The 17,372-nt window shown below is 36.8% G+C and overlaps 1 protein-coding gene across 1 annotated transcript; it reads right to left on the minus strand.

The window, feature by feature from the left end:
• Positions 1 to 4,203: 4,203 nt before the first annotated feature.
• Positions 4,204 to 15,869, minus strand: LOC793010 (GTPase IMAP family member 8-like). The gene is made up of 5 exons (XM_068218498.2): positions 15,633 to 15,869; positions 11,618 to 11,659; positions 10,553 to 11,269; positions 8,710 to 9,372; positions 4,204 to 5,856 (listed from the first exon to the last, which is right to left on the minus strand). Exons 1-5 carry the CDS (start codon positions 15,634 to 15,636, stop codon positions 4,787 to 4,789), a joined length of 2,496 nt encoding a protein of 831 aa, XP_068074599.2. The 5' UTR covers positions 15,637 to 15,869; the 3' UTR covers positions 4,204 to 4,786.
• Positions 15,870 to 17,372: the final 1,503 nt, after the last annotated feature.

Consider the following 17,372-nt stretch of genomic DNA (forward strand, 5'->3'; position numbering starts at 1 on the left):
AAGAGACTTTAGCTACACACTCACTAAAAAGCTAAATAAATCAATTAAATTAATATTAAAATAGATAGTATTTGTGTAGCCTATGTGCGTTAATATTAAGAAAACATTAGTAATTGACCACCAACATTCACAAAAACATCTGTAGATGATCTTACAATATATTTCAAGATCTAATTACATTTTATTTGCACTTAATCTTAATCAAGTGTGATTGATTTTTGAAGGTGTGCGTTTTTGCTCTTATAATAAAATATTAAATTAAAAAGTGTGTGTTTTCTGGGTACATGTTATAATGTAATGTACTGTAATGTGTATTTATATAGCGCATTTGTCCTGTATGGTCATACACACAAAGCGCTTCACAGGAGGATGCGACGGCAGCCACAGGCTCTATCACTGTCTCTCCTCTCCCTATAGCTTGTGAGTGGTTAGAGCACTGGCACTGTTATCCTATTCAGTGGATGGCCGTGATCGTAAGGGCCGATTGGGAGCCTTTGGCCAGGACACCTGTTACACCCCTACTCTTTACGATAAGTACCATGGGATTATTAATGACCACAGAGAGTCAGGACTTCGGTTTAACGTCTCACTCGAAAGACATAGTGTCTCCTTCACTTTTAATGGGGCATTAGGACAGGCTGCAGGTTGAACGCCCCCTGCTGGTCTCACTAACACCACTTCCAACAGCAGCCTAGAATTTCCATGTGGTCTCCCATCCAGGTACTGACCAGGCTCAGCCCTGCTTAGCTTCAGTAAGTAAGTGGTTTTGGGCAGGGTGATATGGCTGTGTTTTTCCCTCCTCTTCCATGGGCAACAGATATATGCTGATATTTTATAATGCATATATCACAATCAGGTAACTACAGGGGTTGGACAATGAAACTGAAACACCTGGTTTTAGACCACAAAATTCATTAGTATGGTGGAGGGCCTCCTTTTGAGGCCAAGACAGCATTAGTTTGTCTGGGAATGCCAGATATAAGTCCTGCACAGTGGCTAGAGGGATTTTGATCCATTCTTTTGTCAGAATAGTGTTCAGGTCACTACGAGATGCTGATGAAGGAAAACATCTCCTCCTCCAAAACATCCTAGAGTGGCTCAATATTTAGATTTAGTGACCGTGACATAGGAGATGTTCGACTTCACTTTCATGTTCATCAAATCACTCTGTCACCAGTTTTGCTGTGTGTTGGTGCATTATCCTGATACACAGGACTGCCTTCAGGATATAATGTTTGACCCTTTGGGTGCACATGGTCCTCCGGAATGGTTCAGTCATTCTTAGCTGTGACGCACATATCTAACACAAGTATTGGGCCTAAGAAATGCCATGTTATAACAGCACAAACCATCCATTCCCATGCGTTATTCTGGGCATCTCTACACCATAACTCTCCTGGATGTGGGCAAGATGGTGAAGGTGGACTCATCAGAGAACAATACATGTTTCTGATTATCCAGTCTATGCACCAGAGGCTGAAGAACCCTGGACCTCCATCATGGAGAAGCTGCAGGTGTGAGTAGGTCACCGGGGTGCACAGTCTGGGCCACGAGATCAGTGCGGACTTCTCTATCACTGGGGTCTTTCAGGAATCAGTCTCACTTTCTGCACTCTAAGACCACCACAGCATCTGCTCAGGATAAGGCCTGGTCCAGGATTACGAAGAGCTCTAGAAGTCCTCTATGGTTGGCATCATCTCTTCACAGAACTTGGATTACATTAATGGTGCTGCACAGTCTCTAGAGGTCTTGGGATGAGTATCCCCAGTTGAAATTAGAGAAGAGAAGATTAACAGAAGTCTAAGAGAAGTCTGAGTAAGTAGTCTAACAAGATGTCTAAAATAAGTGTGACCAATTAGACTAACAAGGTCTAAAACCCAGCTCACATTTTATTTTCAATAATCCTAAATGATTGTAGAAAGTCAAACTGCATGAACATGTTTTTCCTGACACACAAGATCTCAGCGTTCATAATGTCAGACTGAATGACAATAAAAACACATCAAAGGAGGAAGAAAACTTACCTGATTGATGTCGTCCATCCATGACACTTTTACTATTCTGTGTTTTGAAATAAACCTTAGAGCAAACATAAACAACGTGTAGCTGCACACAGTGTACTTGACCGTTGAACAGGTTTAAAGTTGTCATGCTGATTGCATCATCATATTCAATGTCCCCATAAGTTCTTGATTTCATCCTCATCGTATCTGCTGTTGCAGTGCAGGAAAGTGTCTGAAACACTACCAGAACTTCATTTGAGGGAAAATCTGATCACAACCACCATTAAATGGCTGTCTATGAACATGTCAAACCAATGATCACAGATTTTAGTCTAGAATTTTAGGAATTTTTTAGGATTTTCCAAATTTTTCTCAGATGACCTAATCGGAGCTGAAATCCCACAGTGTGGGCAGGGCTTTAGAGAAGTCGAAGAAAAATCTGAGCGAAGTCCTAGAGAAGTTTATCAAGTGCAGTGTTACCCTGTATATTATGTGACGTTTATTCATAATTCATGATTGACCACAGCTGGTCCCGCATTAGCTAACACATGATTCTCCAATCAGATGTTTCTTAACTTGCCATAAATACCCATACATATGTATTTCTTATTTCAGAGGGTGGTCTTGAAGAAACCACGGTCCCACCCTTACTCCTCCCTTTTCTAGATAGGGAATCATGATGGCCGAGTGGTTAGCACTGTTAGCACAGCAAGAACGTCACTGGATCAGGTCCTTACTAGGCCAGTTGACGCTTCTGTGCAGACTTCACATTCGCCCCATGCTTGTGTGGGCTTGCCCTGGGTTCCTCCCACAGTGCAAAGACATGAGATATAAGTGAATTGACCAAACCAAAGTGGCATCATAGATGAGCTCTTAGTCAGCTGTATATTTCTCTATTGCAGTGTCTAATTTGCCATTAGCCATAATAAGCCAGGGGAGTTCTCAATATCTACCTGAGCTCAAACTCCCCTCTCACCTTCCAAATGGGAGGGAGCCCCAGGCTTGAGAAAATAATCGTCTCTGAGAAAATCGTCTCTGAAATCAGAAGTTCATATGTATGGGTATTTATGGTTAGTTAAGAAATATCTCATTGGAGAATCATGTGTTTACTAATGCGAGACCAGCTCTTATGAGCTCAGGGATTCTCTCAAGACAGCATGTCAAACATGATTTGTAATCAATCATCAGCTAATTGTGAACTTTTGAAATATATTTAGGGGTTTCTGATACATAGAGGTGGAGACAAATCTTAAAGCATGCAAATGAAGTATAGGACTGAGTCGTGGTCATGATCTCAGTAGCATAACAGAACCAATTTAAATGCATAGGTGCTGCTAATCTAATCAGCCTGGCATTATTGTCCTGAACTTCATAGAGACAACTGCACAGTAATTGGGACCTTGCTGATGATCCGGAAGTACATGAAGACAAGAGTTTAATGTCTCAGACACTTGGCCTGTTAGACTCAAACTTTAATTAGAATGTCATCATATTTACCTCAAAATGTAAAATACCATGTACATAACTTTTCAGTAAACACTTACATTGAATCTTCTGACTCCACTACATACACAGGTCACACAAAAAAACTGGGGCAAATCCCAAAATAATCTACCAAAGTATTTTTTCAAAAGCAACTTTCATTAGTTTTTGGAAGTACACAGATTAGAAGTAGGGGTGTTAAGAGTTTTTAATTATTTTATTAAAATATATTAATCACTGTGTAGTATATGTATTATGGTATTGTCTAGTATATCAAATGTGGTTTTTGTTAATTTGTAAAAATACAACAGCATGTCTCAACTAACAACTCATTTAAAAAGGACTATCAGATGGGGAGATATTTATAGCAGCACAACAACAGAAATCTGATTTGACATTACTAATAGAAAGCAATAGTTACTGTATAAACAGGAAAGGTGACCATCACAGAATGTTACAGCTGGATTTATTCTTCATTCTCTCAACTTCTTGTAGTAGGTCTTTGATTTCCTCTTCTTTCTGTTCTTGCAGGTGTTGATAAATCTTCTCCAGTATCTGATGTTGTTTCTGACGTTCTTTCAGCATCTGCTGAAGCTCCTGAATGTGCTGCTCTTTTTTCTCTCTGAAATCATTCAGTTCTTCTGCTTGTTTTCTGGCTTCAACTTCATGTTTCTTCTTTATCTGTTTTATTTCCTCTTCATGTTTCTGTTTCATTCTCTTTCGTCTTTCTTTCTCTTTTGTTTCTCTTCTATTGATCTCATCTTCATGCTCTTGCTGCAAAACTTCAATCATTTGTTACATCTCTTTCTCTCGTCTTCTCGTCTCTCTTCATCTTCTTGTTTTCTTCTCTCCCACTCCTCTTTTCTCTCTCGTTCCAGTCGTTCATAATGTCTCTTTGTCTCCTGTCTCTTTTCTTCATAATCTCTCTCCTTTTCTTCTCTTTCTCTTCTCTGTTTCTGTCTCTCCTCCTCCATCTTCTGTCGTTCTTCTTCTCTTTCTCCTTCAAATCTCTTTCTCATTTCCTCCAGTTCTTCTTGTCTTTCTCTCAGTTGTTCTTCGTGTTTCTCTTTTCTTTTTCTTTCTTCTTCCTCTCGTTCTCTCAACCTTCGTCTTTTCTCATCCTCCCATTCTCTCTGCTGTCGTTTAATTTCCTCCAGAATCTCTTTTCTGTCATTTTCAGCTTCTTTTATTCTTCTTTCCCATCTCTGTCTTTCCTCCTCTTCTTCCTTGTTCCTCTTTTGATTATCATAGTATTTCTTCTTTATTTCCTCCTCTTGTTTTCTCTGTACCTCTGCTATAATTCACTCTTGTTCATTTCTCATCTTGTCTTGGTCTTCTCTGTATTTTTCTTCTCTCTTTCTGTCTTCTTCTTCTCTGTCTTTCTGCTGTTGTTCATACTGTGATCTCTGGCTTTCTATCTCTCTCATCATTTCTTCTATTCTCTGATGATATTCAGCTCTCTGCTGTTTTTCCTCTTCTGACCGTTTCTGGTGTTGAATCTCTTGCTTGATCTGATCTGCTTTCTCCTTCTCTTCAAACTCTTTCTTTAGTTTTTCCTCTTTTTCTCTGAATTTATTCTCGATTTTCATTTTCTCCTCTTCTGCTCTTTGTTTCTCCTCCTCAAGTCTTTTCATCACATTTTTCATTTCGATTTCATATTTGGCCTTTAATGCCTCAATTTGAGCCTGCATCTCTCTTTCTTTCTCTTTCATTACCTCCTTCATCTTCTTCTTAATGGACATCTCTGCCTCCTCAAACATGTCATTAGTGAAGTATCCACTCTGATTATTACTCTTCACCTCTTCTATCATCTTTAACAGCTTCATCACTTGAGTTTTGTCTTGTTTTTCTCTGTTATTGAAAGCCAGGAATCTGTTTCCACAATCTCTGATCAGTTTCTGCAGATCTGCAGATTTGCTTCTCTTCACATAATCTTCTATAGATTGATCTTTGAGATCGTCTCCTCTGGTGAACAGAACGATGCTGAACTGAGCAGATTTTGTACCAAATATCTTCTTGATCAGGTCTACAGTGTCGGTCTCCTCTTTGGTGAATCTTCCCAAACTCAACACAATGACAAACACATGAGGTCCAGGAGCTGACAGTGAGACACACTTCATTATTTCTTCCAACGCTTGATCATTTGTTAGTATCGTGTCAAAGAGTCCTGGAGTATCAACAACAGCTACTGATCGACCATCAACTTCTCCAACTCCTTTCTCGCAGACATTCCTCACTGAATCTGGCCTTAACTGGCTGCAAAACTCCTCTCTTCCAAGAATAGTATTTCCTGTTGCGCTCTTTCCACTTCCAGTTCTCCCAATTACCACAATTCTCAGACATTCATGATTGTCGGTTTCATCTTCAGAACCTGATAAAAATCATGATAAAAAACATTTGATTAACATTTTTAATAGATTTTTTTGAAACTACAAAAAAAATTGTGTTATCTCTATCTACAAATACAGCGAAAATAATTGATGACCAACTAAACTTCTCTGACCACATCTCTAGAACTGCTCGATCTTGCAGATTCGCACTCTACATCATCAGAAAGGTCCGACCCTTCCTATATGAACATGCAGCTCAACTCCTTGTTCAAGCTCTTGTTCTCTCCAGACTGGACTGTTGCAACTCTCTACTAGCTGGGCTTCCAGCTAACTCTATCAAGCTGCTTCAGAATGCTGCAGCATGAGTGGTCTTTGATGAACCTAAAAGAACACGTCACTCCGCTGCTCATCCGTTTGCACTGGCTGCCAGTTGCTGCTCGCTTCAAATTCAAAGCTCTGATGTTTGCCTACAAAGTGACTTCTGGCTTTGCTCCATCGTATCTGCTCTCACTTCTGCAGATGTATGTGCCCTCCAGAAACTTGCGTTCTGTGAATGAACATCGCCTCGTGGTTCCATCCCAAAGAGGGAAGAAATCACTTTCCCGAACTCTCGCATTCAATCTGCCCAGTTGGTGGAATAACTGCAACCGTAACTGCATCAGAACGGCAGAGTCACTCACTGTCTTCAAGAAACCACTAAAAACTCAACTATTTAGTCTCCGCTTTCCTTACTAATATGCAATTCCCTCTCTGACTCCTCCACTAACTACAAAAAATAATAATAAAAATGACAAACGTTTTGCTTCTTACACTTTCTTTACACACCTGAAACTTGCCTACAGCACTTCTTCATTGTTGCTCTTATAGTTGTGTAAATTGCTTCCTTTTCCTCATTTGTAAGTCGCTTTGGATAAAAGCGTCTGCTAAATGACTAAATGTAAATGTAAATAGAGAACCTACAAAATCCTTAGTCTACAAAATCTAGAGTCTGCATCACATCGAATCTTAAGCACAGTATAAAAAAACCCAAATTAGATGTTTAAAAAAAGCACATTGGATATTCTCAAAATATAAAAATTAGAGATCATTTTCATATAATTTTCTAAGTTATTAGTGTTGATGCAATTTCTTATGTGTGATATTTCTGAGATTGTTCGCAGAGCAGACTACGAACAGACTACGTGTTGAAGCTGGTTTTTGCAGATGAAACTGCAAATTATCTTCAGTAAACTTTATTTTAATCAAAAATCTGACTACAGGTCTTCAACTGACAGTCTAATCATTTTTGGGTTAAAATTATTGGTCCCCCTGCATTGTTAAAGATCACCACCATGTGTCTGTCACATCCATCAGTAACCACCAGAGGGTGCTGTAGAGCATCAGGACTCAGAAGGCACTACAGCAGGGGTCTCAAACTCAATTTACCTGGGGGCCGCAGGAGGCAAAGTCTGGGTGAGGCTGGGCCGCCCAAGGGATTTCACAAAAAAAAAAGTCCTCAAATGTCATTATTAACAGTTTTAATTATTTCTTCTGAACATGAAGTGTCCTGAACATTAATAGAACATTGAGTGAAGATTATGAACAGTTCTTCTGAACATGGCATCTTTTGCCTACTCCTTGCTGCCAGAGACTTGACAGCGCTTCTTCTCACAAATCTGAACCACATTTGGCTTTAGAGCGGAAGCAGTTGAGACCCTCAGTATGGCTTGCGGGAACTCACTCAAAACTTCCATTCCCTCACCTAAAAAAAAGGCGTATATATGTATAAATAAAACACCCCCACCCCACTCCAGTCACATCAGTCTGTACCAGTCTGTATCTACCTATAATATATATAAGATGCAGGCTGTAGCTAGGTAGGTGGCAGGCTGCAGATAGGTAGCTAAGTGACAGGCAGGGACGGGAACACCTTACCTTGGTTCTGGCCGGCGCGAGTTCCCTCCTACACTTCCCGCCCGTCACAGCGTCTAACAAAGGGGCGGGGTGCGTGGTGACGTCACGGGCATCCCCGCCCCTTTGTTTACATGGCGGGCGGGGAATGCCAGTGACCGCTGTGTACGGATAGAATCAGCGGAGCGGGGAGCGCTCTCTCTCCCCGCTCCGCTGATTCTGTCAGTGTACAGCGGTCGGCGCGGGCCACAAAATATTGCACTGAGGGCCGCAAATGGCCTGCGGGCCGCGAGTTTGAGACCCCTGCACTACAGCGTCCCAGCTAGACTTTAGCTTCAATTTTGATTCAATTATTCTCTAATTTGTTGCTATTATGTGGTGAATATACCCCTGTAATGCATGCAGTCCACTGGCTTTCTCAGATATCTGACCTGTTCACCAAAAATGACATTATGTCCCTGGCAATGTCTGACACCAGCGCATACATATTATAATAGACGTGCCAAGCACGAAAGCTTGACAGGCGTAGCAACAGTAACTAAGGAGGGCAGGGCTTAGCAAAGGGTAAATTACAGTATACAAAGAATAATGACAGATGTACACTTAAACAGTAATGTTGAAGTGAATGTAAACAGTTGGGCAAATATATGTGTATCAGTATACTGTATTTGAGTATTGGTATTACAGTGACACCAGACTAATACACGTTTCTGTCTGTCAATGTTAATTTAGCAACAAAAAAAGAGAAAACAGGGTCCAATCCTGTCATAGGTTATCACACACTCACAAGATGGCCCAAGTGTGTTCCCATATTATACCCATACCCATATAGATAATGGCAATAAAATAAATTATATCAAGAGTTTAATCAAATATTCGTCAAAACAACAAGATTTTTGGAAATGTACTGTAGATTTAGTGAACTAAACTTTTACAATATTTGATTAAAACCAAAACTAAAAAATAACAATAATGAATGCAAATATATGAACTGTTCACCCTACCTTCAGTCTGAATCCTTTGCTGCAAGTCTTTAATTTTCCTTTCCATTTTTTTCTCCAGTTCCCCTCGGACTCTGTTCTGTTGAGCTGTCATGTACATCTGAAGTGAATATGGCTTAGTTTTCAAGTTCTCAATGTAACTAAACAGCTCCAGGATCTGTTTTGAATTCTTATGTTCCTTTAACCCCATCACTTTGTATCTGCCACCATACTGACTGCACAATCTTTCAGAATCTTCGTTGAATTTAACGAAATCTGTCACGGGTCCTTCAACAGTCTGTTTTGTCATGAACAGTAGTATGAATTGCTCACAAGAGTCAAATGTTCTTTTAATTGTCTCTATTTCTGCTTTTTCTTCATCAGTCAGAGGACCAGCAGGAATAATGAGGAGGAAAGCATGAACTTCAGAATCACAGAGAGAGACACAGTGGAGAGTCTGACGCATCACTTCATCTTCTGAGAGACGACTAAGAGCTGGAAGCTCCAGCAGACTGACCTGACGACCGTGAATCTTCTCTTTCCTCACACAAATTTCACTACTTGCCTGCCTACTTGTTGTTTTTGACTTTTTTCCACGTAAAAGTTTAGACACAGAGACTTTAAGTGATCCATTACTTCCACAGAGCACCACATTCAGCTTCTGTCTCCCAGTGAGGTTTGCAAACACTGAAAGGCAAAGAAATAAATGAGCATAATGTTCAGTCACACTATCACACAACACGTACATAACTCCAATTACTGTGTGTTCAATGATTACTTCTTAATTGGGCAAATCAGTATTGGACTGTCTTTTATAAATAATACATTTAGCACCCAAAAAGAAGCCAAGAAAATTTTTTTTTAACTAAATATAAAATGGAAAAGCAGCTAGATTATTTTTCTCCTATCCAACGCCAAATAAAGTTTTACATGTATTTGGTAATTAAAAAAAAAAAAAAAAACAGATTACCTTGTTTCCTCTCTGGCCAAAAACAGGTGAAAAAACTGAATAAGCTAAAAGTCCACATTAGGTAAAATGGTAACACCGCAATATTACTAAATAAATAATTTTGTCATGACTTTACTTGGAGGGGTGCATTATCATCATTAACTCATTGTTTATTAATAACTCAATATTGTTCATTAGGATGTAGACTTAACACTTTTGTATTGTTTTCAATGTGAACACAAACACACAGGAGTTCATGAGTTGTTAAGGATGAGTTATTGATAATGTGCTCCTTTAAGTTGTGAGTTCATTTTGCACTCTTAAATAATATTCTTTTTTATGAAGCATGTTATATTTAGATCAAGCATGTTATATTTAAATGAAATATTACCAAACATGTACTAACAAATAATTAAAGTATCTTCTCTTCACACCTGGGCATCGTAAGTAGAGGGAAAAGACTGACTGAGGGCATAGGGCCCTGGCATTAGAGGGGCCATGAGATGGGCTGTGCGGGGGCCTGATGCCCACGGTCATTTCGCCTGACACCTACACCACTTAAGGGTTGAGGTTGCGCCCCCCTAAAACCCCTCTCTTTTTGTGCCACGCACCCCTCCCTAATTTTTTTTCCCAACTACGTCACATCCCCCCTGAACAGCTCCCCACTGCTTTTAAACTACATTGCAAGACACAACTCCAACAATCTGTAACCGTTTCTGCTTTTAGCTTTCTGTTCTCCTTTCCATTCAATGTGTTCATTTGTTACTACCTGGCTTATAATCTTCATTTTATTCTAGTGACTTTTCACATGATTTCTTTGATTTCTAAGTTTGACCTTGGATATTAAAGACTGCACTTTAAATGTATTTAGTTGAAACTGTCATTCATAAATCCTAAACGGTAATTCTGAAAACTTACAAGAGAGTCTTCCTTCTTCACTTTTCGGTTTCTGTGCCTCTTTGGGGTTTCCATCGTCACTGTGGTGAGGGCTCTTCTCGTTTTTATCCTCCAAACTTATTGACTCTTCACTCACAGAAGTTCCTATAACCTCACTGAATGTGTCACATGTGAGATACGCTTCCTGGTTTTCCTGGAGCATCTTATCAATCAGCTGAATTATATCTGCTTTATTTCTCTCATCCAGCTGCAGATGTCCTCCTCCACACTCCTTCATTAGCTGATGAATAGTTTGCACCGCAGCAGAGCCTCCAGTCAGTTTAAAAGCACTAAACATTGATCTGGGCGTCTCTTTATCAGTGGTGAGAGCAATAGTGTGTTTAAGTGCATCTTCACTGAATGTGTTCAGCACATATTTGACTCTTCTCATGTCGTCCTCTGTGAAGTCTTTGTACTGTAGTACCAGTATAAACACATGAGGTCCTGGATCAGACATTTCTACACACTCTCTGACTGTCTGTGTGATCTGATGTTCTGTAGTGTCTGGATTCAGCAGATGAAGAGTGTTAATGATCGTCACGTGTCTGTCTTCCACTGTTCCAGCAATCTGCGTCACATTGTGCCTCAGACAAGCTGCCGGATCTTCATTCTCACATGGATCTGTTCCCAGGATTAAATTTCTGACTCGGCTGTTTTCCGATACACTTTTTCCAAAAAGCACGATTCTTAGATCACACACTGAAAACACAACAACAGTGTAAAGAAAACACTAGGAAAATGCAGCAATACCACATTAACTACTGGCACTCAAATATTTGCTAGTTCAGGTTCACAAAAAATTGTGTTAATGGCAACAGTTTCCTATAGTTTGTGATATTTTATATTTGTTTATTTTTCTAAACTGCATGATTAATACCTGCTCTAGTAGTTTTTGGTTGAATCTGAAATTTAAATTCACTTTGCATATTTTTAGCACATTGAAACAAATTGTTTGTGTTGATCATCTAAATGTACTAGGAACTATTTTACACATGAATCTCAAAGATGTTCTCATAATGTGCAATATTTATAACATAATTGGCTTACTGTTAGGACGATCACCACTTGTACTCCTCCTCCTTTGTCTCTCTTGAAATAAAAAATCAACCATTCATTATCAAACGTTATAAATTTAATATATCAAACTTTTAATCATACATTGGCAAATAGATATATATAGCTTAGATTACAAAACTTGAGTTAAAATATCTTCACAGTTACTTAAGGAACTACAAAAAACCTAATAACAATATTACAAAAAAAATTAATAATGCTCTTTTAAAAAAGGGATTCAAATTTTGTATGTTGAACTTTCTGGCTACATATAATGTGATTTAATCTAGACAAAACTAAAGCATAGGACTAGGTAAAGAACCAATATATACAACCACAAATCAGAAAACGATGGGACAGTATTGAAAATGCAAATAAAATAGTGATTTCCAAATTTACTTTGACTCGTTTCATGTCAGACAAGTAGCACACAAAATATTTCATGTTTTGTTTGGCTTCATTTCATTTGTAAATATACATCCTTTCCTGTCATTCAGACCTGCATCACACTGCAGAAACAGTTGAGACTGGAGCAGTTTAGGGCTAGTAATCAGGTAAACAGGTGAAATAATGATGTGGTGTGAAACAGGTGATGTCATTAGGTAATAGTAATTATGATTCATTAGCGGCATCCAAGAAAGGTTTAGTCCTGTAGGGACAAAGATGGGCCGATTGCCAGTTTGTCATAAAATACATGAGAAAATGATTGAAATGTTTAAAAACAATGTTCCTCAAAGAAAGAAGACATTGGATATTTCACCTTTAACAGTGCACAACCATTAAAAGATTGAAGGGATCAGAAGGAACTTCAGTGCATAAAGGACAAGGCACAAGCCTAAACTGAACAACTGTGATTTCCGATCCCTCAGGCGGCGCTGCATAAAAATCCTCATTCATCTATAAGCCATATCACCACAGGGGCTCAGGACTACTTTGGTAAACCTTTGTCACCATAATACATAAATACATCCACTAATGCCAGTGAAAACTGTACTCTGCCAAAAGGAAGTCCTATGTTAATAGTGTCCAAAAATGCATTCAACTACTAAGATGGACCATCACACAGTGGAAGCGTGTACTGTGTTCAGATGAATCAGTATTTCAGGTATTTAGGGTGAGCAATGGACAGTGTGCTCCGGACCAAAGAAGAAAAGGATGCCTCATTAATGCTGGAAAGCACAAGATTTTGAAGTACAATATGGTTCCTTCATTCACACCCATGAATATTTCAACAGGACAATGCAAAACCACATTCTGCACACATTACAGAGACCTGCTGGTAGAGGATACAGGTACTGGACTGGCCTGCCTGCAGTCCCGACCTGTCTAAAATAGAGAATGTGTGGAGCATTTTGAAGTGGAGCAACAAAGACTTCATACTATTGCCCACCTTAAGACTTGTGTGCAGGAAGAATGACACCTGTAACACTTTCATTATCATTGCTGTCTTCAGTCCCTAAACGTCTTTTAAGTGTAGGGAAATGAACGGCAACATTACAAAGTGGTAAATGCTTTACTAAAACAAGTTTTTTGGAAATGTGTTGCAAGGCCAAAATTGGAATACGTTTAATTTAAAGAAAATAAAATCACGAGGAACACATTAAATGAGTGCGTGTGACAGTCAAAAACAATCCAAAGTAAATATATATATATATATATATATATATATATATATATATATATATATATATATATATATATAAAGTAATAATATATATATATATATATATATATATATATATATATATATATATATATATATATATATATATATATATATATATATATATAAATAATTTAATAACCATGCAACAATGATTGTATGTGCAAACTTAGTATACATAAACAGTTTGGGGATATTTTAGTGCGACCAAAAGTCTGCATTTAAACATCAAAACAGCGTCACGCAGCAAAACTGTTTATGTCCATTAAGAGAAACTGAGATGTCGCTTTCTGTCACGTCTGCTTCTTCCTCAACAAAAAAAAAAGAAGCTGACATGAACAAATGGAAGGACAGTAAGGAAGGCTTTAGGGATGCTGGAAAACCTTATTTGCATCAAAAAAGGAGCAAAAAAAGCAGGGGGAAAAATCCACAGAAAGAGGTGCGTGGAAAAAACATATGTGAAGTGATCTCTCTCTCTGAGCGCTAAACAGCAAAAAAACAATTAGCCAATCAAAATAAACCACATACCATACATAATAAAACCGTATCAATGTATATTTCACACCAGTCCTATGTATACTACAGCTAGCAGTGTTTATTTCTTTATACATTTATTTGTTTCGTGAGATGGTAGAGTGCAAGAACAATTTGAAGTAGTATACACGGGTGCGCTGGACCAGCTTTTCTAAATAAACAACATTTTATAATAATAATAATAATAATAATAATAATAATAATAATAATAATAATACATTTTATTTATATTGCACTTTTCTCAAACTTAAAGTGCTAACAAGAGCATCAACACACAGAAGAACATGAAATACACAAAAAAGTAAGAATGATAATAATGATAAAAATATACATATTAAAAGAAGGTCTCATAAGTTATAAGCAATAATAAAAAGATGAGTTTTAAGAAGTTTCTTAAAAGAGTCCAGGGAACTGGCGTTTCTGATGTTTGTGGGGAGAGCATTCCACAATTTAGGTGCACGATAAGAAAAAGCCCTGCCTAAGTTTGCAACGGGGCTGATACACACCAGTTTAGCAATCGTGTATGTCTGCATTGTATGTATTTATTTGTTTATTGTGAATAATTGATTGGTATTGTTTGTACTGTAAGAAAGTCTATGTATTGAACATTGTTCATACTGTATTTTCTGTTTTAAAACAACAATTATAATAATAATAATACACTTGAAAGAAATGCTTCATATTAACCTTAAGTTTCTATTACTGTGTTAAAACTGAGATTTTTTGTGGTTTAAAGTGATATGACGAATTGGAGTTATACTCTTATTCCACACTAACTAGACATATACTGTTTTCCACATTTGAAAAATATAAAATCACAATAACTTTTAATTTTTAATACAGACACTGAAAAATGTTAGCTCCTTAGAATTGAGAAGCTTATGTTGTTTGTCTTCAAATAAAATAAAAATATATAATATAATGTTTCTAATCCAAATAGAAAAATCTTGTTACTCAAGTTTGATTATTCATTTCTAATGTCTGTTGTATTGTCTGCAATGAAATTAAAGTGAAAGTAAATTTAGAAATCATTAGCTAAATTTTTTATTTCCGTTTTCCATACTGTCTCAATGTTTTTCTGATTTGGGGTTGTATTTTTCGTAAGAAATGACAGTTCCCTTTCCTAAGAATAAAGACCCCACTGTAAAAATATCCATAAATTTGTAATTTTCCATATTTTAAGATTCATTTACCCCCCTCATTTATTTATCATTTTGACATCTTGAATTTTCTAGAAGTTGTTAAACGTGACTTTTCTGCACGTGTAATAGTGTGCAGTGCTACATTTTCTGGGTTGGTGTTGTATATACAGTACAAAAACTTTGTAATAAACTGCAGCACATTTTCTGTTATTTACAGATTTATTTCTCTAGATATAATTTCTTATATTACTTCAAACTACTAAAATGTCAATAAAAGTAATTTTGTTAAACTGTAAAGTTAAAATAATTTTTCAATGTCAAAAGTGGACAGAGCAGACATCAACAACATCCTGTAACACAATTCACAACCAGAAATAAACAAAATAAGGAAAATGTTAACTTAACAGATATTTTTACAGTGTATATTTTCCCCTCAAACTATTTATTGCATTTGATTAATTATATCCTTTATGTAAATTGCTTATTCTTAGACAATGAACTTTTATTTAACAGGTTGTATTCAAAGCGACTTACAAAAGAGGAACATAAGGGATACTTTTCCCTCCACACAACCAAGTTCAAAAATACAATGATCAGTATCCTACTGTACTTGATATACACTAATATTTAAGCCTATATCATCTACTTTATGAACTGATTTATTGCCTACCCATGGCGACTTATTTCTTTACTGCCGTTTGCTCTCGCTCCTCTCAGATTCCTCCTCCTGTCGGGTACACGCGCATGACGCGCTGTGGTGGAGCCTCTTAGCTTCGACTGATGCACAACATTTTGTTTATTTATGTGTTTTCTTAACTTTTTGCTTTCACGAAAATAGCCACTAAACGTCGGATAGAGTGGTGGTTAAAGTGTAATTAAACATGCATTGTGTAATTCTGATACAGATGAAAATAATTACGGAAGCAAACGTAGTTGTTTAAATGTGAAACCGAAACTTAGAAGCTGCTTCGACATTTATTATGAATATTGGTCAATCTGACACTGATTTTAGATAAATAGTTAAAAGTTTTCGTAAGACAATTGTATGAACCTGTATACATTAGCCTACTTAAGCATGCACAGCACATACTGTACACAAATCCTCATTACAGTAACAGCTCAAAGTACAAACAACCTCAATGTTTAAAACAAGAACAAAAAAAACTTTCCTTGGCATATGTGGTGTCCAATTTTTAAATGATAAAAAGATTGTGTTATACAGACTTGCATCTTCATAACGCATTGTAAAAATATCAAACAAATATTCAGCATTCAAATAAGCCGTTTTTATAAAATATAAACACATTTTTAATGGTTTATAGATTAATTACTAAATTATAAGGAGCAAACCAAATGCATACAAAAGACCAGTACAATATTTTAACATTTGCAATGATCTGGGGCACACATCAGTACAGGAGCCCTACTGCACATTAATATTAAAGGCTAAAAACTGTTCCGTTCAGTTATTTAGAATTAGGATAAGTTGAAATTAAATTATATATATATATATATATATATATATATATATATATATATATATATATATATATATATATATATATATATATATATATGGCTTCAATTTGCATATAAAATGTTTGTTTACACCATAGCATATTTAACCTCCTTTTTGTACTATCCAAGCTGCTTTCTTTGTGGTACAAAACAAGTGTGCTTATTTTACCACAGTGCAAACAAGCAAATAACAAAAATGCTTGAAAAGCTCAGCTGCAACTAAGTTTTCCAAGCTAGACAATTCATAACAATCATTAACAAAGTCACATTTAGTGCTAAAAGTGTGATTGTATACTATATTTGTAAGCAGAAAGGTTTTTATGAAGGGGTTTCCTCAAAGGCCAAAACAGAATCTGCATGCACAGAATTCCACAGATTTTTAGCCCATCATTAATTCTGTTTATTTACTTGTGTAAATATGTGTAAATCTATATTTATGCAGTTTTTAAATCAACTACAGTAATATTATTGACTAATATGAAACTGTTCATCTGATTTATGTACAATACAGTCAGTACAATAATATTTTCTGCCTTTAAGTAGAGATATTATATGAGAGACTTGGTTTGTTTACCAAACAAAGCGAATCTAGTTGGATTTATATTTTAAACATTAAATAAGTGAAAAGGGTGTTACTTTTTATTTCACATATTAAGGTTTGGGTTACAGTACTCCCAAAATAATTCTGCAGAAATCTGCAGATTTTCATCAAAATTCTCAGCAGAAATAGCAAAAAATGTCGGCAGATTCTGTCTGGCCCTACTCATTCCTCTTTAAACCTCATGAAAACATTGACAGACTAATCTGTGTTATGTCGTGCATTTTTAATCTGCAGATTTGCAGAGCACAGAATAGCAAAAAGCAACTATTGCTGATGAATTGTCATGACATC

The sequence above is a fragment of the Danio rerio genome, chromosome 3, assembly GCF_049306965.1.
Source record: "Danio rerio strain Tuebingen ecotype United States chromosome 3, GRCz12tu, whole genome shotgun sequence".
NCBI lineage: Eukaryota > Metazoa > Chordata > Actinopteri > Cypriniformes > Danionidae > Danio > Danio rerio.